This window comes from Sorex araneus, chromosome 1 (assembly GCF_027595985.1).
Source record: "Sorex araneus isolate mSorAra2 chromosome 1, mSorAra2.pri, whole genome shotgun sequence".
Lineage (NCBI taxonomy): Eukaryota > Metazoa > Chordata > Mammalia > Eulipotyphla > Soricidae > Sorex > Sorex araneus.
In genome coordinates, this window is record NC_073302.1 from 407,235,938 (window position 1) to 407,263,821 (window position 27,884).

Consider the following 27,884-nt stretch of genomic DNA (forward strand, 5'->3'; position numbering starts at 1 on the left):
ACTACCACAATACTGACTCTTACATATATATATTCACTCTCAGATGGGTGAAATGGGAATTTAAGACAGATACAATTAAAAAACATCCCCCCTCCCCAATATATACCAAGAAAAGCTGAAGGGCTGAAGGGCTTCATACAAAGCTTACCTTCCATGTAATCACCAAATTGTCGGGCTCTGATCCTAGTCCTTCCACAGACGTGGGGTTTTTGTCTGGTTCTAGAAATTTAAGCAGTCATGAGCATGTAACTGTTGATCTTTTTCAAACAATGGAAAATGTTTTCACTTTCTTTCACATTGTAGAAGTCCCAAGTTACCTGCAGGTTTAGTCAGATATTGTTCAGAAGCCTCACTGGGCAAGCTGCTTCCCAGGCTGTTCACGGCCATCACTCTGAAGGAGTAGTTCACGTATGGCGACAGCTTCAGCTGGGCTGTAGTTTGTTCTCCAGAAACTTCAGTTTGGTGATGCCACACTCCTGCCTCATGCATTGCATCTTCATATTCAATGATAAATTCTGGCCACAACACAAACACACCACAAACCCAAGATGGCAAATTCAATCAACCCAAAGGGATGGCTGCTAGGAAAACTAACAGGATAATCTGGTAAGATTAGCCAAGGACAAATTGTTTGGCTTAAAAAGAAATCCCCATTTGAATGTTTTTGTTTCAGAGTTCTATCACCATCCACAAAACTTAATTAAGCAGTGATATTTGGTATTTTCTTTAGCAGGCTGTTTTGTTACTTAAAGCTGTTTATAAGAGCTCCACACATTCTGAAAGAGGTGTACATGAGAAAAGACGGTCGTTTTTTTTATAAGTTATATGCGGTGAGACACCATTTTCCACTAACAGATTTGCAATGGAAATCTCGATACATGTTGTTAACTATAATACAGGAAATTGAGTATTCTTAAACTTGTGGGAGGGGTAAAGGAGTACAACTTCAATAGAGCTCAGTTTAGAATATTTAACAACATTTAACTTAGATAACCTTTAGCAATTTTTCTTGAATGAATGTTCTTGTGCATCTGCTCAAAGATGCATGAAAAAGAAAACGATGCATGTTGTTGCAACTGAAATAACATAATTGCAAACAGTCTAAAGATTTATCAACAAAACACTGATTCAATCAATTGTGAATTATGATGCAGCCACACAAAGGAATACTCTGCAGCTGTAAAAATAGGAGTGATCTGCTCTTGTCTTACCAAGAAGGTGTGATTTCTAAAACATACTATCAAATGAAATCAAGTATTTTTTAAGCTGGATACTACATGTGAAAAAAGTGAAAATTTATATACATACACATATACACTTGAATTACATGTATTATATTTTAGAGCTTATAAAGTGAAAATATTCTGACATTGCCAGAAGAACTGGTGGCAAAGATGGGAGGAAGATAAACGTTCTATATATATTCTCCTGCATCTACTAACATTTTGTTACCCATATTTAACTCTTACAAAAGTAGGCATTGAAATAGTCATTAATTGCCCGGTGTGTGCTATGTATCAAGATAGGAAAAACAGACAAAAGATGAACTAGAAATATTTTATATGCTTTGGTGCTCCAAAACTAAACAGAGTTTGCCTTTTACTCTGCACTAGTTTACTGGTGATCCACAATCTCATAAATGAATGAGCTTCACATTTTTATTTGCAACCCCTCCCAAACTGCTCTTTTATCTCCTTAACCTTCTCGCCTTTACTGGAACTTGTTCATTTTACACAAGTCACACAGGCCATCTAGTAAATATATCCTTGTCTTAGGACCTTTCGCTTTATTTTTGTTGTTGTTCTGGAAAATTCTTCCTTCAGATAAATTGCACAGTACATTCGCTACCTTTCCCCTCGTGTCTTTTTATTTTGATTTTGGGCCACAGCCAGCAGGAGTTCTTGGGGCTTATTTCTGGCTCTCTGTGCTCAGGGCTCACTCCTAACAGTGCTTGGGGGACCACATGCAGTGTTTGGGGTCAAACCAATGACAACTCTGTGCAAAGCAAGCACCTAACCTCTGTACTATGTCCCTGGCCCTTCCCCTTATATCTTCATGGATATAATCAAATATTATCTTCTTACTGTGGCCTTTCCTAACCACTCTATTCAGAATTACACACATACCTATATTTTTTAGTATCTTTTTCCTTTTGTTTCCTGCATGACCTAAATGCACACACATGTGCACATACACACACAACCATTTAGTATAGATATATTTGTGCTGGAGTCCTCTAGGAAGCTGATGCAAAGACAGAATGAAATATTCAAGAGATTTACTTGGGGGAAACCCAAGGAAAATAAAAGGGAGAAAAGGCAGGAGTTGGTGGGAAAGACCTTCAGATCCCAACACAGGTCGCACGTTTGTGAAATGGGTGGAGCAAGGAAGGGAAGGATGCAGAGGAAAAGCCCTGGACCAAAACACAGTTCTGAGACTGTTGCAAGCAGGTCAGAAAGGATCCCCAGAGTAAAGACATCATCACAATATGATGGAGCAGAAGCATTAGATACGGCTGAGCACGAGGCCCCTGGCTATACGGAGTCACTGGACAAGCTCGGGAAGAAAGTGCTTTCAGGGGATTATGGCTGTGCTTATGTCAGGGAAGGGCAGAAGGTTGAGTCGGCTTTCACACTGCAGCAGATTCTCTTGAAGGGGGATCAGAGTAATGTATACACAGAATATAATGTAGTGTCATTATTCATAATAACATAATATAGGCTCTAAATTTTACCTGGGTATATTCTGAACTAGAATATAAGTTCCATATGGGCAGAGGTTTATGACTGGGCTAGCAACACTCAGTACATAATTGTCAATGAAACAACTTCTGAATGGGTGATGAATAAATGAACTGAGAGTCCTTGAACGTGGATATTATTTTTAACGCATTTCAAGGTCCCCAAGCACCCAAACAAACTAAATCAGGCTCATGAATTTAATTATCTGGAAGACTCAGCAGGAATGAGTGAGTTTTCTCATCAAGGACACTGAAAACCCAATCAAGAAAGGACCACCACCAATAGCACAGAATAGAACTGAGATTTTCGGGGGCTGGAGTGATAGTATAGTGGGAGAATCACCAGGAGGGATCCCTGAATGAAGAGACAGGAGTGTGGCCACTGGGTGTGGCCACAAAACAAGCAAGTAAGAAAATAAATGAGGTTTTTAATTAATTTTCAAAAAGAATGTTTTACCAGCATGTGCAATAAATCCACACAAATCATCATTTCAGAATAATCCCAGGTCATCAGAAAGCAATTTAATTGTCCTGAAGTAGATGCCACAGAAGACCCTGGCAAGCTCCCTGTGGCGCATTCGATATGCCATATACAGTAACAATAACAGTCTCATTCCCCTGACCCTGAAAAGAGCCTCCAATCGTTGGGAAAAAAGAGTAAGTAGAGGCTTCTAAAATCTCAGGGCTGGGATGAATGGAGATGTTACTGGTGCCCGCTTGAGTAAATTGATAAACAATGGGATGACAGTGATACTGATGCAGTGAAGCAAATGCCTAAGCTAAGTGCCAGACTTGTGACCTGACTGTGTCTGGGATCCAAAGTATTTTTGCGTTTTAAAACTTCCAAGCGTAGCTGCTGTCTAATTTTATTAAACTCTTGCGGTGTCTGTAAGCAGGTGTCTTCCCTGACTCTTTTCCCCAGGTTTATATCACAGAGGTGAGGAACAGGCCCACACAGCAGGTATAGGGCTATGATGGGTTCACTTGTCATTGTCGCCACGGATGCCACATGCAACTCTGGCAGCTCTGCTGTCTTCGGTCATTTCTGGTCACTCACCTGGTGTGTGTTCGCACCGTAACTAAAGGGGTGTGATCCCCAGGAAGCCCCATGATCAGGAAATGTGACCCCTAGTGGTCACGTGTGTGTACGCCACAGTAAAACCCAGCAAACTCGAGACAGAGAATGCCCAGGAGCATGTGTGTGAGATCCTAGGAGGCATGTGTATAAGCACTGCAGCTGAAGGCAGGCAACTCTTGGAGAGCACCATAGTCAACTGTGTGAATATTGTAACCAAATGTGCAACCCCCGGTGGGCTCAAATAGATGTGAGTGCACCACTGCCAGGCATAACCCTGAGTCACTAGAGCAGCAGCAACAATGGCGGAAGAGAGGGGGAAGTAAACAAAAACACTTTATTGAAAGGTGAGGAGTACATGGCTTCGCGGCTGGCCTCACGTTCCGGGGAAAGGGCAACTCAGAGAAGCGATCACCAACTACATTGTAGTTGAAGGCCATGTGGGGGAAGGGAGTTGCGGGCTGAATGAGGGCTAGAGACTGAGCACAGCGGCCACTCAACACCTTTATTGCAAACCACAACAGCTAATTAGAGAGAGAGAACAGAAGGGAATGCCCTGCCACAGTGGCAGGGTGGGGTGGGGGGGGAGATGGGAGTGGGGAGGGTGGGAGGGACGCCGGGTTTACGGGTGGTGGAGAATGGGCACTGGTGAAGGGATGGGTTCCCGAACTTTGTATGAGGGAAGTATAAGCACAAAAGTGTATAAATCTGTAACTGTACCCTCACGGTGATTCTCTAATTAAAAATAAATAAATTATAAAAATATATATATATAAATTAATTTAAAAAAAAAAAAGAAAGGTGAGGAGTAGGCACATTGTCGAACATATCATGCCATCAGGGGCTAAGATGAAGAAAAAGACCTGGGGTGGGAATGTTAATGTGAAATGAGAGTACCTTTGCCTGTACTTAGTATTTAGTATTTAGCACTGTAGCATTGTTGTCCCATTGTTCATCAGTTTGCTCAAGTGGGCACCAGTAACGGCTCCATTGTGAGACTTGTTACTGGTTTGGGCATGTTGAATACACCACGGGTAGCTTGCCAGGCTCTGTTGTGCGGGCAGTATACTCTTGGTAGCTTGTTGGGCTCTCCGAGAGGGATGGAGGAATCAAACCTGGTTCAGCCGCGTGCAAGGCAAACGCCCTACCTGCTGTGCTATTACTCCAGCCCTGCCTAATTAATATTCTTTATAAATTACTTAGTATCCTGGACCAGATGCTACAACCAGGAATTACTCTGCCTCAAAAGAGAAGAGAAGCACAAATACTTTTGCGCTAGCAGTAATGAAGCTGAGACTGTGAACTAATATCTCAGAAAGGAATTTCAATTGCATATCAGAAAGTGCTTCAAAATGGCCATAAAACTTTAGTCATAAAGCAAATGATGCCACATACTTGTAATCGGGCTATTGTTGTCATCGCCTGGGGTCCATGATAGCTGAACACTTTTGTCCAGTTGATCTGTCAATTCTAAATCAAACGGAGGATTTGGGACATCTGTGGACCAAACACAGACATTGTCATTAATCATCGTTCCTTAGAAGTCTACTTTACTTTTCACAAAGGGAGACAGTAAAGACATAGCATGCTTAATGGTTGATGAGCATGCAACAGAAATGAAATGGATGCAACTGAGTTGCTGGGCACACACCCAGGATAATAACCCATTGATGAGTTCTGTTGCTTCTTTTTCAAGAGAACTACATTTAGAACCCGAGCTCGTGAAGTAGGCATGGATGGTTCCCCAGCACACTCAGTATTTTCTCATAGACATGAATGAGCACAATAGAAAAAATAACACTGAAGCTTAATTTTTTACAACTGGAAAACAGAATCAGAAACTGCTGAAAAACAAAGACAAATAAACGTACCATTTAAAGAAGACACAAATGCACTTTCTGAAACATGCTAACTTAAAGATCTGGGTACTCTTGAGCAATCTTTTTCAATTTTTGTTTACTGTTGTTTGTAGCTTCACCAGGGTGCCAGGACCCACAGGTGCTTCAGAGGCTAAGTGGTGCCAGGGGTAGAACCTAGGGTCCTATTCGTCCAAGGCAGAAACTCCAGTCACTGAAATGAACTTTCTTGAAAAATGTACTTTTAGGGGAATTCTAAAATCAATGCTATTTTTATAGCCCTCGGTATGCCTGTCCTATGCACATGCTCTGTACAACCGTGGCACCTGTGGAGGTTATGGTCATGCTGAGGGTACAGACACCTCCTAGGACAGAGATATTCCAGAAGCATATCTGCTTCTTCTAATAGTGCTTCTTAGACCTTTTCTCCGGGTCTTTTCCTAACCTTGTTCATGGAAACTACCACCAAGGCCAGGAGCCCTTCTCTACTTTCAGTAAAGCAGCAGCAAATACTTACAAAGAACATGGCTTCTACAACATAGTTTATGATATTCCTTTTTTTTGTTTTTTTGCTTTTTGGGTCACATTTGGTGATGCTCAGGGGTTACTTCTGGCTACACAGTCAGGAATTACTCCTGGTAGTGTCTGGGGGACCATACGGGATGAACTCAGGTCAGCCATGTGCAAGGCAAATGCCCTACCTGCCGGACTGTCTCCCTGGCCCCAATTTAGATATTCTGTAAGTTCCAACTGAGACTAAACCACAAAGTAATTTTATATTTATGTATTGAACAAACATGGAGTTTCCTTAACCAAAAAGGAATCCTCATAAATTACTTTTGGAATTAATTTATGATTTCTTGATTCAGAAAAAAAATCAGTGACCCAGAAGTTTCCTCCTTTTGGTCTTTTATCATTGATTTATCTTTGTTAACTCACAGTTTTTTTCTGCTACATGTGTCAAAATGTTGTTCTAAATAGTCATGTTTGCCTAGGGTAATTTCTTGAAAATGGAATCCTAAAACAGCATTGAGTTTTCCAAAACAACTTTTAATAGACTGAAATAAAAACTAATTTGTGAATGATATTTGAAATACTTTCTTCATTCTGTGAAGTGTGGAGATGACTTTTGAAAAAGCACTACACTACTTCACAAAGAAATGATATCAAACAGGTCCTTCAATTAAGTGAATGACTTTAAAATAATACATGGAATATTTAGGTATAAGTGGAAAATATATTTTGGTGAGTAGGTTCAGGGAAATAATGAAAAAAGGATTTATAGCAGTAAATCGGAACACAACTGTCACTGTCATCCTGTTGCTCATCTATTTGTTTGAGCGGGCACCAGTAATGTCTCTCATTGAGAGATTTATTGTTACTGTTTTTGGCATATCCAATACACAACGGGGAGCTTGCCAGGCTCTGCCGCTTGGGCTCAATACTCTCGGTAGCTTGCCGGGCTCTCTGAGAGGGGCAGAGGAATCGAACTCGGGTCAGCCGAGTGAAAGGCTAATGCCCAACTGCTGTGCTATTGCTCCAGCCCAGTGGGAACACAACAGAACATTTAAAATAGCCCTTTCCTTTAAAGAAACAGTAACAGAAACAAGTCTGCAAGCATGAAATTATTTGACAGAAAACAGAGAAAGAAGACTCATATTAGTTTACCGTAAATGGGAGCTGGAGTTGGAGTAGGAGCTAGAAAGGACATTAATATAAAGTATTTTAATTAAAATTAGTAATGAAAGATAAAGATAACACAAGGACACAAGACTGAATAAGATTTAAATCATAAAACTAAGCTTTATAATTTTCTATTAGACATAGCATTGATTAAGCATGCAGTAATATTTTAGGGGAACTTTCAACTTTTAATAAGATTATTGCCCAGTTTTCTTATAAAAATATCACAATTCTGCATAAATGTCATTTAGCCCAATATTCCTAGACAGTGTTTATTTACATTGAAATCATCACCTCAATGCCATCTCTAATTCACTTCTAAAACCGTAAAATTATAAAATCTTCACAAGCAAACATTTATGATAGATAACTATTGACAATAATATTTTCACCTTATAATAGGACAGTTTTTCTTTTTTCAGCAGAAAAGGTTGAACCAAGTCAACTGTGTTCAGGGATCACTACTGGCAGTTCTTGGGGGACAGTAAGTGGTGCCAGGGATTGAAGTTGGATCAGCTGCATGCAAGGGCAAGTGCCTTACCCCTCTACTAACCCTCCACGCAGAAAGACAGTATTTCTATACTGTCTATATGCTAGACTTACCGACAACACTAAGCACAGCACTGGCAGAGACCATGTCCAGTGATGTGTTGGCCACACACATGTAGGTCCCACTATCATCATCACTTACATCAGCAATCACCAAAAGGTCCTTGTCAACTGTGAACCTGTGGAGAAAAGTTCAGAGCAGCTTAAATGGACAATATCCAGCCAAACTCTAACTACTTTGCTGTCATGAAGGAAACAGAATTTGATGAAAGAGAAAGTTATGAAAGATGGGTAATACATTAGTGCTAAAGTCCTACACTGCCACCTTAATAATGATAAAAGTTTGAAAGTGATTGGAATTAATAGAATCTTAGGTTCTTGTATCAATTCATCTAGCCTGGGCCCAACAACCCAGCCTTTGGAGTTTTAGAAGTTTTCTTAAAGATCAGAGATTTCCCCCAGGTGAGGAGGGGGCGCTTTCAGCTGCTCTTTCTTGAGGGCTCTGTTAAGGCCTGTGCTGCTAAGGAATATTCAAAAACCACTGATTCAGCCCAATTTGTAACACTATGTGTATTCTAAGTGAAGAATTTCTCTAATGTAAAGTTTTGTGTTATCTTGCCTCCTGTTATCTTGCCTCTAAATTCTTAGAGCGGAAAGTAAATGCAAATAATAACTAGCTTTATCAGAAGAAACTGAAAGATAGATCAGTAACCACCACATTGAATTTCCTCATCCTGACTCGGGGCATGAAACGTTTCTCAGTTAATCTATGTGAACAGAATTCATGTATGGAATTAATGAGGTTGCACAAATCTCCATCTTCATGGGGAATTTCCAAATTAAAACACTAGCCAATTTAATATGCAGTCATTTCTTCACAGTTCCTTCTCATCTTTTTCAGAGTCCTTAATTAAAACTGGCCAGCTGAGGCCTTAGAATTATCTGAAATTATCTGAAGTTATAGAATTCTCCTCTGAACACAGAGGAGACAAGTCATAAAGTCGTTGTGGGGAGCTAGCTAAAAGTAACATGGATTTGTGTGTAGGCATCTTTGCCAAGGAAACAGAAATTATTTCTACCTCCATATGGCTATTCCTTTAAAGGCGAGTGATACTTGTTCCTATTTTGTAACAACTAAAATTTACCCCTTCATTTTTGAACTTTGTCAAGTAGAGCACCTTTCCCAGAAAATGGTCTGATCTTTTTGCCACTGCAAAGTTGCAGCATGTTTAAGCTCTTTTAAATACTTTTCTATTTTATTTTTCCTCCCCTTCTTCTGGCATTAGGTAAAATCAAACAAAAACGCCCGACTAAAAGAGAAATCAGTGTTTTTAAAATACAGACAAGGATTCAGATACACTCTGGTGATAGAAGAGATTGTATCTCAGCATATTTGTGGAACAGTGAAAACATTTGTTGAGGTTTCACTGCACAAAATGGAAAACAGTGAAAACTGTCAAGTCTTAGAAGGTTTTTCCCCATTCTCAATTACACAGGAGACCAATGAAGTTTGACAACATTCTTAGGACTTTATTTCAAGAACTCAATGAATGTTGAGGTCTGCACATTTCACAGTATGGGGGAAAATGTGTATATATTTTGGAGAGAGTAGACTTGAGAAACTAAAAAAAAATTCAAAAAATTTCAAATCACCATTAAGTCACTATATAATGAAACTTCAGTTCAAGGGTTGCTTAAAACATTGACACCAGCATGGCTCAACATGGCTACGATTTAATTAACCCAAACTGCAGTGCCGAATCAACCTGTTAAAGAGAGAACTAAGAAGAAGGAAAAAAATGATCTTCAAATACCTTCCATCATTGGGCAGCTCACTGCTGTCCTTCAGCCACGTGACTGTGGGGATTAAGGTGTGGTCATGTTTCACTTTGCATTCAAAGGACACCATGCTCCCCCTTTGCACAACTGCATACTCAGGCTGTTTAATGATTCTTGTTGGATCTGAAATTTAAAGTTAGTGTTAGCCATTGCTAGCTGAAGGATTTGTTCCAAGTTACATAACATTTTCCAAACAATTTTTTAAAAATCATTTTTGCCCTACCTTTGATTTCTAAGTGAACTTCGTTCTTGGCCATTCCTAATTTATTCCGTGCAACACATGTATATGTTCCTGTGCTGTCCTTTTGGGCCACAGGAATTTCCAAGGTTCCATTTGCATGTAAAATATACATATCTTCATGAAGGGCACTACCTTTAGTTCCTTTAAACCTTCATTAGAGAAATGATCACAATGAGAAAAAAAGCGTCACAAATTGAACTCGTACATAACAGACCAGTTTCAAATGTCTGCATAACCACGACCTGCTTTATGGTATTTAAGTTCATATTTGGAATTTACACAAGCATATTAAATGCTTATAATATGCTCATGTTAAAGATGATATTAAAACTGGCAAATTCAATGTTAAGTGTGCCCAAATAATTAGGGTGACAAATACAAAATATTTAAATTGCAATTTCATTATGAAGCATTTAATAAATGAAATATGACATGTTCTATAAATGAGCAATACATCTAGAAAAATGAAGGCTACTCTTTTTTGGGGGGGTTCACACCCAGCAATGCACAGGGGTTACTCCTGGCTCTGCACTCAGGAATTACTCTTGGTGGTGCTCAGGGGACCCATATGGGATGCTGAAAATTGAACCTGGGTTGGTGGCGTGCAAGGCAAATGCCCTACCCACTGTGCTATTGCTCCAGCCCTGAAGGCTACTCTTTTTTGCACTGTGCACTTACTGTGATTAATTTGTAACTTCATCTGCAGGATGTAACTCTAAAGAGACTTTTATTTCAAAGCTACAAGGATTGTGCTTCTGAAAGCAGGACTGGAAAGATATTCAGGGAAAGAATAAGACAAAAGCATTACGTGCATGTGGCCAACCTGGATTTGATCCCCTGCATTCCATATGGTACCCCAAGTACCTTCATAAGAGTTTCCTGAGTGTGGCCCCCAAAATAAAACAAGGCAAAAGTGGATTGTGGGTCAAGTACGTGCACAACAGCTTCTGCTTAGTGTAAGAGGACAGGAGAAGGATGGATGAGAATGTCTTCAGCCAAGTCAGCCTAGATTAAGCGCTAATGTCTCCACTAAGAAACATCTACATAAGCACTGTTGTCTCTTATCTATGGTTAAGGGGATATCCGGGGAATTTGTCCTTTATTTAGAAATCTAAACCGATCTTCAATTTCACTTCATAGGAGGAACTCTGTACAACCCCAATAACTGCCAGGTGATCAATAAACGAGTTCTAAGTCTCTTTCACTCAATCTTTCTGAGCTGTTGCCTAGCCTAGGCTTGCCTCTCCTGGCTCATGTTGAAGTGAAAAACCAGAAATGTAACTAGTACAGGAGAAGGGATGATGTAAAGCGGATGCTTGCAGCCATCCATTTTGACTGTGAACTGAGCTAAAATATTAGAAACCCAAATATTGCGGCCGCGCGGACTTAAAGTCTTCACTCTTAGCAATGAAGAGAAATTATTAGATGATGCCTATTCAGCAGGACTGATTGTTGGGGAAAATTTCCAATCAATAATAGTGAGTTCTGTATGGAAATATGGAATGTACTCAATATATATAGAGAATAATGGGAATATCATTAGCTACTTAGATGGGGGGTGGGGTGGGAGGGGGGTGTATTGGGGTTCTTGGTGGTGGAACGGGTGCACTGGTGTAGGGATGGTGGATTAATCAGTATTTGACTGTGACTTAAACCTGAAAGCTTTGTATTTTTTTTTCTTTTTTTCACGGTGGTTCAATAAAATATTTCTTAAAAAAAAAATAAAGTGGAGGCTCAAAGTATATAGGAGGTCTTACTGATCCCAGTTAGGAAAGCGGAGTAGGAAAGATATCAAACCTGGCAAGAACAACAGTTATGACTTTACTGAACTTCACTCCCAGCTAAAATGGTAATTTAATATAAAAAAAGTCCCAAATCAGTCCTTCCAAACACCATTCACTAAGACTCAGGAAATGTCCGTGGCATTACAGAAATATTTAATTTTTCAAAAACATACCTATAATTCTGAGGTCAACAAAGTGTATTGCTAACAAGTAGTTAATTGATAATTAATGTTTTGCTTTGCGTTTTTTCCCTGTTTTTGTTTGTTTGGGGGCCACACCCAGCAGTGGTCAGGAATTACTCCTGGCAGTGTTCAGGGGTCTAGATACAGTGTCACAGATCAAACTGGGGGTTGCTTGTACATGGCAAGGGCCTTAATCCCTGTATCACCTCTCTGGCCTCTCCTCTCTGTTTTTGACTAAAATCAAAGATAGTGAGAAACCTGAAAGCTATAGCAAATGTGAATATTGAAGACAAAAGGAGCCATTTACTTACCACTCAATTGTGGGCAGTGGAGACCCAAAGAAGGCACAATCCAGTAAAGCAGGCCTGTTTGCAATGACCTGGTAGAGAGTGTTTGCAGATGTAAGGATTCGTGGTGGCTCAGCTAAAAACAGTTTTGAAAGATGAAGAAAAAATCAGAATAAAAACATTTAGGGCTACTATATGGTCACTATATTTTACTTTAAAATCAGGAGAGTTTGGTAAAGCACAACCAATAGGTTTCTCCTTTGTTCTCCATCATGTGTGACACTTCACTTGCTCTCTGCATCTTACTCAGGGACTTTAATAAATCATTGATTTATCTTGTTTCTATACTTTGAGTTTAACACAGGCAGGGAAAGAACTTTCCATTGGTTTCTCTCCAGAACCTAGCTCAGCATCTTGCACAAAAGAAATGGTCAGGCAATTTTTCTTGAACAAGTGGCTTATAATAACCCCAGGGTTATGGTGGAGATGGGTGGGGAAGAGCTCTCAGCTGGCCGGAAATAGCAGCATTCTAATGACTGGAACCCAGACCCGAACTGTGCTTCCTAAACATCCACCAATATCCTGACTGTTCTCTTCATGGAATTTATCTACCTTTCTTTAAAGCACAAAGGAAAAAATACCAACCACTGGTTGGCTTCCTGACTATTACTGTGTTTAAGAAGGAAATCTGCTATACTTCCTGAGTTGAAATGTAATTCTCTGTACCTCCTAAGAACAATTGTCAGATTTTTTCTAAAACAAATTTAGCATTTTTCATAGCTCTAATCAATATTCACAGAAACCAATCATTTCAGAATGTGTGAGTTTCCTGAACATATTATTATAAATTAATTAATAAGTGTACATTTGCAACTCGAATGAAGACCAAACATTATGATCAATGATTTACTTAGGAATCAGAGTGACAAGAAATTATAACTCAGCTTCTCTGTTTCTAAAGTGGAACAAGAGTAACATTCAGTTATTGAGAGTCAAACAATGCTATTTCCTTTTGAGAGGTCTGATAAGTGGTCTATTTGCTTATACTTACAGGTGAGGAATTTGCCATTATAAAATGTTACACTGCTAGAACATTGAGACCAGTGTATAATACAATCTGAATCAAAGTGCATATATTATCCATTTTTATATACCCCTTATAAATGCTCTCATTCACATAAGAGATGTTCAGTATGTTTTAGCTAAAAATTGAGGAAGGAAGAAGCATTTGTGTGCTGGTCTTTTAATAAAGAGAAAACTTACCTAGCACATTCACAAATGCATTTGCCAGTAAATATCCATATTCATTAGAGGCATTACACTGATATACTGCACTTGAACTTTCTTGAACATTTGAAAAAATAATGGTATCACCTTCTATTTTTCTGCTGGAATCATCTGGGGCAACTGTTGGGGGGAAATAAAGGGTTTATATTTATTTTTCTTTGATTAAAAGATGTATATTAAACTTATAAAGCTTGAGTATACAATATGGAAACGAGAACAGAAATGTAGAATGCTCTAGATATTTGCAATGTGAAGACTAACAACTTAGGCAGATTTTGAAATTTTTCTTCCTCCAAATCTAGTTATCACTAGTCAGCACGGATACATGTTCAATATTCAATTAGCCTAAAACACATTGATTCCGCAAGACAGAATATAGTTTTGTGAAATAGACAAAAAATTAAAGCACAAGTTCAGTGAAGACTGTGTTACAAATTCAGGAAAACATTGCTTTGTTTGCAAAGAAATTGCTTATTTGTGAAGAACCAAGTTAATTATCAAGAGCAGATAGGCAAAGCTAATAAAAAATTTAAGAAGCTTCTCGCTTATTGAACCATGTCTTTGAAGAGTCACTTATTGAAGTAGATATGTCCACGTAGGGCTAATAAACAAATATGAAAAAATTATTTTTCTGCTTTGGAAATTTCTGAGACCAAAGTAAAAATAAATCCTGTATAATTTCTTTATAGTTACTGTTAAGCTAAATATCCTAAGTACTTAAAAAATGTTAGGACAAGGATTGAGCCCCACCAAAATGGAATGGAACAGGTTGAAAATAATATATGAGAATTTAGTTTAGTATACACTCAGGTATCTGGAACTGCTGTTCTGCTGGTAATAAATTTCTTTTTGTGGATGCTAAACTTAGGGGGTGACCTTACATTGTTTTTTTTTTGAGGCGGGAGGGGGTGGTAGGTTTGGGAGGAACATCCTGGTAGATCATGTGGTATTAGAAGATTGTATGCATGAAACTGTATCATTAACAGTATGATAAATCACACTGCCTAAAATTAGAAATAAAGAAAGAAATAAAAGTAAAGATTCTGAGGTATCTGTCTCAGCATGCTAATCAAAGTAAAAACTAAGTTATCAGAGCATCTTTTCTCTTATATTGATCTTTCAACTCAAGTCTTTTAAATAGTCTTTGCTTTCTTTCTAAGCACTATTTTCTTTTCTGATGCCAGGAAATGAAGGTGCATCTAAGACATTTATCACTTCATTTCTTCATCACTCTTTTATTACTTTAAAATATCAGAGTTGATTTATTTTTGGTTTGTTAACTCACTCTAATGATAATAAGTTAAGATGTAGTTACTTATTGTTTTTTTACTATTGATATTCTAAGTATTATGCTTAGTTATTCATCATTAGTTTTGCGCTGTTGCTGGAACAAGCTACTACAAATTTAGTATTATATTTTTGTTTGCTTTGGAGGCCTCACCTAGTGATGCTCAGGGGTTACTCCTAGCTCTTCACTCAGGAATTACTCCTGGAGGTGCTCGGGATTCTGGGAATCAAACCCAGTTTGGTCACACGCAAGGCCCTACATACTGTTCTATCACTTCAGTCTAGACAATTAATTTTTTCCACTTTATTTAAGCACCATGCAAAGTTGTTCATGATACTCTGTTACAGGCATTCAATAATCCAACACTAATCCCACCATCACTGTAACCTTCCCTCCAACCTTGTCCCCAAAGAGCCCTCAAGCCCGCCCTGATGGCAGGCCTACAATAATTCACTTTCTATTGCTTATTACCACCAAATGGCTAAAAAATACTTCAGTAAAAAAATTGTGAAAATTCTATCTCACCTCTAGGGACATTATGTCCTTGTGAAGGTTTACGAAGCTGTTGTTACTAGTTATAAGCTGTTGCTACTAGTTAAGCCTTCTGTGTTAGTGATTTTTGCTAATTAAGCTTATTTGGCTTCTATGTTACACTCCCATACTGTGTTGTGTGCTCCTACTGGAATGTTAGTATTGTATAGTTTGGAGATGTCACTCCAGAAAATCTAGAATATTTAACTGGGTAGTGAGTTTACATGGCAATGGAAGGAAAACCTACCCGACTTAAAGGTGTTTAAACCACAAATTGAGTAGTCTCTGAGCACTGCCAGGAATTCTCCCCTAAAAGCTGCACCCCCAATTTACTATTATATAATTATACATATGGTTGTATCACACTCTGATGACATTTAATTGTAAATTTTATAAATTTCATTTATGAAATCATCTTCGATATTCTAGTGATAGTGGCATGCAAGATGCTTTGAAATGGCATTATAGCTTAGATAAAATAATTATCTTATGACTAGTTATTTCAAATTTGCCTTCAGGAATATGTTCTTCCAAGTAGACAGCAAAGTGCAAGTTCTACTTCCTTTCACAAGGCAAATTTCATCAAAGAGAGAGGAGGATAGACATGTCACTCTGGGCAAGAAGTACACTACAGCTGGCAATCACGTCCCTTGTCCCAGATCCCAAGTGTCGTATCCTAGATACCATCCTGATTCACAGTTCTCAGCACAGTTTAGTCACTGCCCCAGAAAGGCATGATATGAATAATATATCTGGAGTCTCTCTCTCTGTTTATTACTTTGAGCACTTAGCACTCAGTGTTGGGACTCCCCAAAGGATTCTCAGTACCCATCACCTGCCCATTCTGATCATAACTCTATGAAATGCCAGTACTTGTACTGCTTCTGGCAGTCCAAGGCCAGAAGCATGATGCCTGAGCCTTTTAAATGATGATTCCCACAGAGAACTAAGTCAAATCTGTGGTGGGTGACAGACAGGGCAAGAAGAGCCCATCCATTTCTTGAAGGTAGATATTGAGCTCTTAAAGTCACACCAGCAATTGGTGTGGGAAAGTAGACACTCTGGTGCAGGCTGTGGTGTTGGAACACTGTGTGTATGAAATCCTGTCATTAGCAGCACTTTTGTGAAAGTCACAGCACCATGTACTGTTCCAGTTTTGCAAAATGGGAATGTTCTAGAGGTTGTTTCACAATGAAGCTAATAGACTTAACACTACTGAACTGCATTTTGAAAATGCCTAAGATGGTCAATATTCTGTTGGTGTTTTTGGGTCATAATAAAATAAGTTTATATTACCATGAACACGGAAGACCTGCACAATAAAGTAAGACAGCATCACCCTTGTCCCCAGTGGGGAAGCCTCACTCATCACAAAAAAAATTAAAAAAAAAAAGCTCCTATGTCACCCATTCTTTGCTTTGCTCATAACTCTTTTCCAATGTTATTCTTGATCAGAAAAGTATTTGACTGCATCTGTGGTTTGTCTGTTAATGGGGAAGTCTTCAAATATTTGCTTTGGGCAAGGTATTTAGGAACCAAAACCTTTAGATAAAAATGAATAAGCACAATTCTTTCCTTGAGGGTATTGGGCTGTATTTTTCTCAGGCACTTACTTAAAATAAGAAAACAAGCCCTGGAACTAACAACGGTGACAGATGGAGGCTCAGCTGGTACCTGGACAAGGAACAAAATCACCAAGGCAGAGATACTGGGGCTGTGTGTGCTGCAGGATGGTACTACAGCATCCAAATCCAAATTAGGCAAAGGAATAATAATTAGTGCTGGGAATCACCAGTCTTATTTGCTGTAAACAAACACTCACTGGAGAGAATACTTTGAGAGTATGAATGAAGGAATTTCACATACAACTTAAGACCTCAAAAATCAGCCCTAGAACTGCAGAGAAAGCATTCCCAGGGTATTTTCTTTTAACCCAACTCTTCTAGGATGATATGATAAAACTAAAAATGTTCCCAACAATCAAATGGCAATGATGTCAAGTGTTATTATAGTCACAGGTATGAAGTACTATTCATTTTTAAACTACCTTTACATCTATTGTACAATTTTATTTTAAAAATAATGTTGTAAAATAAATAGTAAATACATTCAGATGTGACACAAGAGACCAGAGCATTTAATGATCTGTTTAACCTGGAATAGATGCTCAGTGTTCGGACATAGTCTACTTTGTAAACATCTCCTGAACTGGACATCTGGACTATACATAGAACAATCTTGAGTGAAGAGCTGGATTTTATTTTTTATCTACTTATTCCATTCCCTATAAAGGGCTTCCCATTAAAAAAGATAGAAAAGATGACTGGAATCTTTGGAATATTCTGTAATATAATTCCACTCTCCTGGCTTTCAGCCTCTCCTTTCATGGTGAACAAAATATGGGACTGAGGCAGGAGGCGGTCTGGTCAATTCTCATAACTTTCTTCTGTCTTCATCTCTATTAATGTAATAATGGCGTGATGCCATATATGTCCTGCACGGAAGAATTGGAAAGACCAAACACAACTTGCCTGTCAGGCAGTCAGCAATATATAAAAGTCAGAATTTCCTGTTCTCTCCTTGGTCAAGGACTGTATCCATGTTCTTTGTCTTAGCAGTTTGCTTTCTGGTCCTGAGTTCTATTTCCATACCCCCTCAGCACTAATGTTCTCCCAATAAAATCAAAGTTCTCTTTTAACACCAGCTTTCTGCAGCTATTAATTTTTAATTATTTAAAAAGTACTGAGGGATCTTGAGCAAATTACATATTTAATAGTCTTTGCTTCAAGTTAAGTTTTAAGCAACCTGGCCAGGCCTAAGAGAGCCGAGCTTTTGAGACAGGAGCCCAGGTGTTACTTTTGCTATACACTGTATCCCAGGCCGCAAATGTGCAGTCTCTAATCAGCGACACTATATATTGTTAACAAAAACCAAATCTTGTCCTTCCATCTCTCTTTTCTGCTTTTCCTTGTACATTATTTATGTGCACTTCTCAGTACCTGGAGAGGTGGGAGGAGCATTAAGGTGATTCTGCACCAATCAGGAACAGGAAGGCTGAGTTGTCGGGTTGTCTGATTATTATTATGTGGCACTTGGTGGCAATGCTGGACAGCTCCCTGCATGAGGAGACTGCAAGTAGAGCTGCCTCCAGTCTTTCCTCCTCAGGGTCTGATTTACCCAAGGTTTCTGTAGTCTCTTGGGCTGGCAAGTACGTCAGGTAAACCAGCCTGTGTTCTCAGCTAACTTCTGGGGCTTCCTCTAGGACCCGTGAGAGGAAGAATCCCACGCATGCCAATTCTGTGGCAGTGCACTTTACAGTAGCTCTGGCTCACTTATTTCCTTATTTCTCCCCTTGCCTCTCTGTCTTCCTCCCCCTAGGCCTGGCCATTGCTGGAAGTGTTTGTATATGTGTGTGTACATTTGTGTGTGTGTGTGTATGTGTGCACGCGAGTGCGTACAATAAAGCAAATTGCATATGAGAAGCAAGTGGAACCCAGTTTCAAGAACAGTTGCCAAATATCAAGGGCAATTCTATTTTGGGGTTTTCAGACTTATAGAACATCTATCAAACAGGGTCAGAAAAGGAAAGGCACAAGTCTCCTTGAACTTTTACGGAACATTTTTCTTCTTTACTTCTCATATCTGATCAGGTTAACAGAAGGTGGGGACATGCAGGGTTCACTTTAAAAGTAGTTATTTCTGACTTTGTGTCTAGCCAAGAAGCCATGAGCAGAAGCTGTGGATGAATCAGCTACCGAGGCAGCTGAGGGGAACAGCTGTAGCCCTGGATACCTTTCAGGGAGTAATGGGGAGCCCCACCTGGTCTCTCAAGCCCATTGCCCTTCGGTTGTGAGAGTTCAAAGAGCAATCCATGCCCTTTTAGTTCGGTTAGAGGATGTGCAACCTTGGTGCATACATTCAGCGCTTAACGCCAAGAGGCAGTCTCTGTCTCTGTCCCTCTTCCCAACCTTTCTCTCTGTTTGGGGTTCAGACCGAGCTGTTCTCACTGCTGGCTCTGTGCTCAGGGATCACTTCTGATGGGATTTGGGAAGAACTTATGTGGTGCTGGGGATCAAACCTCACTGTGTGCAAGGCAGTGCCCTACACACTGTACTATCTCTCCAGTTCCGGCTGACCTGATGCTTGGCGTTTTCCTCCTGTGCCCCAGACTGACTGCTCAGCGGCACCCTGTGCTCAGAGACACCCTGGAGGTCAAGAACCCTGGATCCGTTCTTGCTGGAAAACTCAGATTCTATCTTTGTTCAGCCTATATTCCCCCTTTATGTGGAATTTAACCAATATTTTGGGGATGGGGAAAACCTACTTGGAAATATGAGAGATTTTTTCTCATTCTTTTTGTTCTGGATAGTTTGGGATTATTATAGAAGAGTCTAACATGTCACTTAATCTTTGGGGAACACTCCCAGCACCCCACTCACAAACTGGGTCTTTCTTAGTTGCCTCTTAGCCCAAAATAAATCATCTAGAGGGAAGCATCTATCTCTGAGTGCATTTTCCAACCTCTTAAAATGATGGCAGCTACTGCAGATGCTCAGAGACCCTGTCTGCCTGATTTAGAAGGACAGTAACATCAGGAAATCAGGAGAAAGACCAGCTTCAATCTCTAATCTCCCCATGAGTCACTGATCCTCTATGTCCCTGTCCCCTGACTTTGAAGGTCTAGTTTCAGAAGGTATTTTTCAGCACTCCCTTGCTCCCCAGTCCTGCTTTCAAGGGGCTAAATCAGAGTTTCCTAAATTAAGAAATTCTGCCTCTGAGATACTGCAAAAATGATGTGGGGATGTGTGTGTGTGGGACAGCAGCAGCCTTGGATACCACTGGTGGGAGGGGGGAAGAGGGGAGGTGCTTTCTGTTTGCTTAAATAGGTTACATTTCTAGAAGGCAGGAGTAAATCAATTCTTTTTTTTTTTTTTGCAAAGGGCTCATAGGCCAAAGGAGTTAGGGAAACTTAGGGCTAGAACAATGGCCCATGCCATGATTAAGTTGTGCTGAGGCCCATCTCCGGGGCACGCACGGTCGACCTTTCATCGTTCAACCACAAAGCTCCTCTGAGCTGCAAAGCAGGGCCGAGGCGCAGTGCATGCCCTCCACCCTGCCGGCCCTCCTGCGCGCATCCCCCCAGCACGCAGGGGCTCAGCTCCAGGCCTTCCTTTTCCAGGTCTGGGCTTGCTTCCATGTCTTCTCTCAATTTTTTCACTGCTATGCTTCTAAGTGTGGCAACAGTTTTCCAATGCACAGCCAACTGCAGGCTCGGCAGGTTTTCTCGATCCCAGTCAAGGTTAACACTGCCAGTGGAAATATTCAAACCCTAGTGGTTGGCCTCTTTAGAACCGGATTTCTCCCCGGCACATAATTCCCTCTCCTGGTTAAACACAGGCTGTCTGTTTCAGAGTCTCCGATAACGACTCTGCTGTGTGACACAGACTCCGAACAGAAACTCATGGAACACGGTGCAGTCATACTGGTGAGACCTGGTAGTGAGGAAAAGGGTGTGTGCAACCTAAAATCAGCTGGCCGTTTTCAGACTGTACTACAGTGAGGGATGTGTTTGGGAAAGGAGGTTTAATATACCTTTTTACACATGTGACCGTAGAATCAATATTTAATACTAGCTTCGAGCACTGAGGAATCAAGTTCCGTGTCCTCTTAAGTTTGCAAGTTGTCTGTCTTTTTCTTTTCCTCCCTCCCTCCCTTCTTGCACTGTGATTTACAATGCCATTAATGATATGACATAACATACAATAAATTTATATACAATGTTTATAATTTGCTCATATATTTCATAAAAATTGTTTAATAATAATCCATAATAGACAGTGTACCAACTTGGCACCAACCAGCAAGGTTAGCATCAGTATCTTGCCACCAATGTCTTAAGGTCCCTCCCACACCCACTCGAACCCCCTGCTCCCTGGTAAATTCAGTTCTGTCCATCAACTCTCAGGGTCTGTTTCCACTGACCATTTGTGTTCCTTACTACGTTTCTTTCTGTCTCTACATAGGAGAGGATCATTCTGTGTCTGTCTCCCCGACTCTCGTCACTCAGCAGGATATCCTTTAGTTCCATCCAGGCAACAGTGAGTTGCACAATTTCATTTTTTATTAGAGTTGAGTAGTTTTGCACCATGTATATTATGCACAAAAAATATCACTGAAGATTACAATATTGACTGGGAAGATAAGTAGGAGACTGGTTTTAAACATGGATTTTCTCTCATTCTGGTATAGGAGCTCTGAACTCCAAAAGAAAAGGTTAAAAGATTCTCCCATGGGCGATAGCAGGTGGGGAATAGAGATGAGAAAGAGAAGAGTGTGTGGGCTCTGTGGATGGCTATGGCTTATGAAGAGGAAGTTGGAAGAAATAATACTCATTTTAAAATTTTTTCCTTTGCTGTAATTTCCTCTTTTTATCTTCAAGCTTTTAACCAATATTTGTAAAGCTGATCTTTACTGTGATTTAGAAGATTAATGGATGAGGCTGTGGCCCTGTGGGTGGCGGGGTGGTGGGGGAGGGGACTTTCTGGTAGTTTAGTGGTTGCCTGGCAAATCTGATGAATAGAAACTGTCAAGACTAGTTAAGCAAGGTGACTGAACAAAGAGCACGAAGCAGCCAGGACTCCGAGAGTATTAGTTAGGAGTAACCTCAGTAGTACTCAGGATAGAAAACCTAAATGTCCTGCATATAACTGGGCCAGAGGATATCACTACAGATATTAAGTGAAATGATGGCCTTTAATGAAAGGAGAATTGGGAGCATTTGGACTATGCACAGAAATGAAAACTGTTTAGAGGAACACAGTGACATTTCTTATTCCCGCCGAATCCACTGGCTTTATTTCCATCCCACTAGCGAACTTCCCTAACTCCTCTGATATTTCCACAAACCTCCTGATATTCCAAATGAAGGAGAAAGTCTAAACTTTTCAGTGATGTTTAGACTGATGCTGCTATTTTTTCCTGTAAGTCATGCAATAAACAGAGGAAATTTTGCCAACTTCCAACTAATATACATGTCATGTCAGTATATTAATTGTACAGATTATGGTAGCATAATCTATTCAGTCATTATAAATATCTAAAGGTAACAAAGAAATATAAAGGTAATCTGGTGGCTCTGTGTGAACTAGCAGGCTTCCTTCCTTAACCCAAGTGATTTTATCACTGCCTGTTCCCTGTGGAGATGAAGCTGAAGAATGATCAGCCCCAAGGAAAGGTCAGACAGGCTTATTTTCCAACATGTCTAGATCAGGCTTTTCCCAAACATGTCACCTTGGCATGTGGCACTAAGGCTGATCATGCATGGCACCACAGGCTTTGAGAAAAGCTGTTACCATTACTGTAAAGAATGATGGACATCACACACATACAAGGTTATCTTTAGAATTTTCTGTCCTACGGTGGGCAAATCTTTAGAGATGTGGCTTTGTCATGAGTCACCCTCTCAGTATGTGAGCCCTCTGTCTCCTGGATGGCCCATGTCTCTACCCCATTCATTACTGCAAGAATCAAATTCCAGGCTGGAGAAATAATATAGGTGAAGGAGCCTGCCACGCTTGTAATGGAGCCCAGTTCCCTCTTCAGCATCACAGGGTCCCCCGAGCATCTTAGTGCAGGCCTGGAGGTCCCTGGCCACCACTGGGGTGGCCTGGATGATCCTCACACCAGGGGCACTGAATCTTTCGGTCCTCACCCTGAACCATGAATCAGACCAAGAACCTTTGGGAGGAGCCCTGAGCTTCAGGAGCGTGGCTTAGGGAACCCCTTTTTCCTCCCTCAAAGAATAAAAATCCTTTCTCTCATTTACGCTGGTATTAAGAGTCATGGACTTTTTCCATACATGTGTAATTTGTTTTCCCCAATTAACCTATCTAATACTAATCTGTCTGCTCTACCAGCCCAGGTAGAACTTGGGGAATTTTCCTCCAGGGCGCTACCTAGCTATGCTCTAAAAATATCCTACAACTGAAACCAACCACACAAACTTACTTTCTACTGGGACTCCATTTGATAACCAGCTGATTCTCGGTTTGGGGTTGCCATTAGCTCTGCAGATTAGGGCCCCATTTTCTCCTGGGGAAAGCACAAGGTTCTGAGGTGCCATGATCCAGTACGGAGCCGCTTTATGAGGGAAAGAAAAAAATATTAATCAAATTATGCCAAAAATGAAAGTATTATGCAAAATGTTTGTCAGTTTCTATTACTAGAATTTATAAATAATGCTTTATATAACACATTCAAAGGAAGTTAATGGGACTCATTCACATATACATGTATGCAATATGTATACATATATATGATTTCTTGGATCTGGTATACAAAAATAATTGTTTTCTTTTACATTAAAATTGTCATTAAAGTGGTGATGGATTTATCTGGGGTTGTAATTTGCAGGTACAGAAAGGGTTAGGGGATACTGGTAGAGGGGACATTCTTGGTATTGTAACACAGTATGCTGTGTTCTATTACTAACAATATTATAAACCATTATGCCTAAAATACAATTAAAAATAAATTACAAATTAATAGAAGAATGGGCAGGAGAGATAGAACAGTGGGTCAGTCTCTTGCCTTGCATGCTGCTCACCCAGGTTAACTTACCAGCACTCCTTATGGTCCCCTGAGTGATTCCTGAATGCAGACCCAGAATTAAGCCCTAAGCATTATTGGATGTGGTCCCCAAACCCAAAATAAACAAATAAATAAGAGATAATGAACTAAAATTTTGAATCCTATAGGCTGCATATAATTATAAAGTTAAGGAGCAATTTGAACAATTTTTATTTTATTTTTAATTTACTATATTTTTATTATTTTAATTGTAGTTAAGTAACATGGTTATAATAATATTAACTGTCATGTTTTTGATAAAATTATTGCATTTTCACCACAACCAAAATGCCCCAAACCTTCGACTGATATCTGTCACCTTCTTAGCCCCCTTCCCATGACACCAATTTCAGTTTTGTAATTAAAGGCCAAAGATTTGTTATCATTCATTTGATACAGTCTATTGCAACTTGGGTAGCTAAATTACCCGTGGAGTGTTCAATATGCCAAAAACAGTAACAAGTCTCACAATGGAGACGTTACTGGTGCCCGCTCGAGCAAAATCAATGAACAACTGGATGATAGTGCTACAGTGCTATTGCAACTTGAACTAATTTTGTATTTCAAAAAGTTGCTAAGTTAGCATAGAGTGCTACCATCATGCTTTTGATCCAGCTCTCCACAACATTAACACTACAGTTGGCAAAACAACAGATCAACACTAATGACATATTTAATGACAATTTCCCCACTTCCTGCCCCCTATGCCCCCCTCCCCACCCGCCACATACTAATATCTTATTTCTGTCCTGGATACCACATCACTTTTATTTGTTGTGTCTCCTTACTTAATCCATACTTACTTTCTTCCAACCTGATTTTTATTTTTTAACCTTTTGTGTCACACCCGGCAATGCACAGGGGTTACTCCTGGCTCTGCACTCAGGAATCTCTCCTGGCGGTGCTCAGGAAACCCGGGATGCTGGGAATCGAACCCAGGTCGGCCACATGTAAGGCAAACGCCCTACCCGCTGTGCTATCACCCCAGCCCCTGTTTTGTTTTGGGCCCACACTTGGTGTTGCTCACTGTTTAGGAATTAGCCGTCGCAGTGTTTGCGGGGTTTGGGGCCTGTGGTGCTGCAGATTCAATGTGAGGCCCTTGCATATAAAGCACATACTCCATTCTTCTGTCTGACGACCCTCAGACCTTTACTCAATTGTTTAAAAATATTGTTCACCTTGCATTTGTCTCATATTTTCTCATAATTAGGTTGAGATTTGGGGTGATAGGTTCTCCTGATTGTCTTTTATCATGAATTACATAGTATTAAGATGCCATTCTTAGTATGTGAAACTTAATCACAGGTAAAGTGGTGTCTGCCATATTTATTCCACTGGAGAGTTATTTTTTCCTACTTTCCATATTCTAATCATTTGAGTCTCAAAGTGAAGCCCTAGCCCAAGGGGAGGGAATTGAGTTCTACCTCATTGAGAGATAAATAGTAATGAACTTGAGGATTTAAAACTAGAACTTCCTCAGTAATTAATTTTCTTGAGGATGGAAGAACTACTTTGAAGCTATGCAAATATCTTACTTTTCTTTAAAGTTTCACGGACTAATTTCAGCAAGTGGCTCTGGCCTGCAGCAGTTATTACTGTGAGATTCTGATGGCTATTTTCTTTTTCCTTCATTTTTTCTACATTATTATTAATTGTGATTCTGTCAGGAAGATTTGTGGAGCTAATTTCGAACCTAATTTAGGTTACTATAAACAGCAATGGGAAGATCTTACATTTATTATGACTGGAGAATATTACCAAAGACATACTTAACTGACATTCAGGGCTACTCACGAAGGCAAAAACACCACAATACATTTTAAACAATGGCATACCTTTAACGGTGACAGAAATAGTATGATGGATGACTCCCAATAAATTCTTGGCTATACACTGGTAATTTCCAGCGTCGGCTTCAGAAACATGAGTGATCTGCAGAGTTTTCTTAAAGTTCCGATAAAATGTTCGGTTGATGGGTAGTGTTCCATCTTCTTTTATCCAGTAAATCTCTGGGGTAGGTCTGACAGACAGATCAATAATAATATTACAAAAAATATAAAATGATTTGCCTGTGGCTACTTTTTGTGCAAGTTTATAACAAATTCTTTGGATAAAGAGCACAAAAAACCAAAATTTCCCCCATTTTTATTGAGGTACTGTGATTTATGATACTGTTCATGATATTTTTATGCATACATTTTCCAACTACCATATCCATCAGAGTTTTTATTCCCTCCATCAAAGTCCCAAGGGCCTCCCCTCTCCAGGCCCCTCCCTCAGGTAAGTTCAGTTATGTAGGCCTGAGCTTGCAAACATAGACTTTTTTTTCTTTTTGGGTTACACCCCGCAATGCACAGAGGTTAGTCCTGGTTCTGCACTCAGGAATTACTCATGGCGGTGCTCAGGGGACCATATAGGATGCTGGGATTCGAACCCAGGTTGGCTGTGTGCAAGGCAAATGCCCTACCCGCTGTGCTATTGTTTCAGCCCCAGAAACATAGATATTTTAATAAGCCTCACACTTTTATAAATAATGGATAGATCTTGAAGCAGGAGGGACAGTACAGTGGGTTCAGCATTTGCCTTGCACTCAGCTGACATGGGTTCAATTCCCTGCACCCCATATAATCTTCCAAGCACTGCCAGGAGTGATCCCTGAGCAAAAAACTGGGAGTAAACTCTGAAGCACTGCTTGGTATGGCTCCCAAACCGAATAATAATAATAATGATTAGATCTTCACATTTAAGTTGGAAAGGATCACTTTCTCATCATCAGAACTACACTAGTATTGACCATTTTTATTGACTTCTAAGATGCAGTGCTAACATGAAATTACTTTACTGAAGGGACCTAATAATTTTCTTCAATATTTTGATCAATAAGGAACTCTTAGAAAAGTTTAGATGAAGGCACTATGTCCATCAAAAGAATTAACAAGAAAATAATGATCAATTTATAACCTGCATTTTCTTGTAACTTTTATCAGCTAGTTAATAATATACAGAAAAACAGAAGATAAAAAGATCCATGCTCATACATTTTTGCGCACATTCCCGTTTCAAATGGAAAACCTTCCCTATTTTGTGACATGCCATCTGATGAGGACTGAAATGATCAGAGGGACAGGGTTCTATCCTTAATTTTATTAATAATGATATTTAAAAATATATCAACTGATTAGAACAGATATAACTCTTGGATTGTTAACTCAATTCTCACCTATTCATGTTTCTTATTAAGACATGAAACAAAGAGACAGATAAAAAGCCAGAACACAGACTTGGAATGAAAAATAGGCTTCAAAGAACTAGCCCTGGGCCCAGAGTTGGAAATGCAGCTCAGAAGTAGAACATGCCTTGCATGTGTGAAGCCCTAGGTACTATGCCTGCACAGTGAAAGGAATGAAGGAATGAAGAATAAATCAATTAATAGATAAATAAGTTTCAGTTCTAACTTGCATATGCATTCCGATCTTGGATTGCCTGATCTCTTTGTATTTCTGTTTCTAGGGCTGCCTTCAAGAGGTTAAATACATTTAACTTGATCTAATGATGTTTTGTTTGGGGGCACACCCTGTGGTGCTCAGGGGTTACTCCTGGCCTGGCATTCAGGAATTAGTTCTGGCATGCTCACAGGGACCAAATGCGATGCTGGCGATCAAAACTGGGTGGGTCACCTGCAGGGCAACATCCTTATCTGCTGTACTATTATCTCTTTGGCCCCTAATAATGCTTTTTTCATTTTTTGTGGACTCCTTCCAAGCAGTGCTCAGGAGATCCAGGGGCAGGCACTCCTGGTGATAATAGTCCAACTGGCCATAACTGTGGTGCCTGATTGGGGTGGGGGGGGAGCGTGGGACTCCTGGCCCCCACCTGGCAGTGCTCAGGGGACCACAGGTGCTGGGAATTGAATT

The 27,884-nt window shown here is 39.9% G+C and overlaps 1 protein-coding gene across 31 annotated transcripts in view; it reads right to left on the reverse strand.

Annotated features, from left to right (window-relative positions):
- Positions 1–27,884, reverse strand: part of NRCAM (neuronal cell adhesion molecule) — a 314,513-nt gene that overhangs the window by 37,468 nt on the left and 249,161 nt on the right. For 23 of the 31 annotated variants that reach the window (XR_008627059.1, XM_055119016.1, XM_055119045.1 and 20 more), the window contains 11 exons: positions 25,806–25,990; positions 23,350–23,481; positions 13,500–13,643; positions 12,261–12,372; positions 9,966–10,132; positions 9,718–9,865; positions 7,958–8,082; positions 7,340–7,369; positions 5,211–5,312; positions 318–515; positions 149–219 (listed from right to left, as the gene is read on the reverse strand). Coding sequence is in view for 30 of the 31 variants with exons in the window: in XM_055119016.1 (XP_054974991.1) it covers positions 149–219; positions 318–515; positions 5,211–5,312; positions 7,340–7,369; positions 7,958–8,082; positions 9,718–9,865; positions 9,966–10,132; positions 12,261–12,372; positions 13,500–13,643; positions 23,350–23,481; positions 25,806–25,990 (1,414 nt within the window). In the remaining variant the exon portion in view is untranslated. The remainder of the gene's footprint in view (positions 1–148; positions 220–317; positions 516–5,210; positions 5,313–7,339; positions 7,370–7,957; positions 8,083–9,717; positions 9,866–9,965; positions 10,133–12,260; positions 12,373–13,499; positions 13,644–23,349; positions 23,482–25,805; positions 25,991–27,884) is intronic. The other 8 variants (XM_055119103.1, XM_055119066.1, XM_055119198.1 and 5 more) reach the window with 1 other exon arrangement.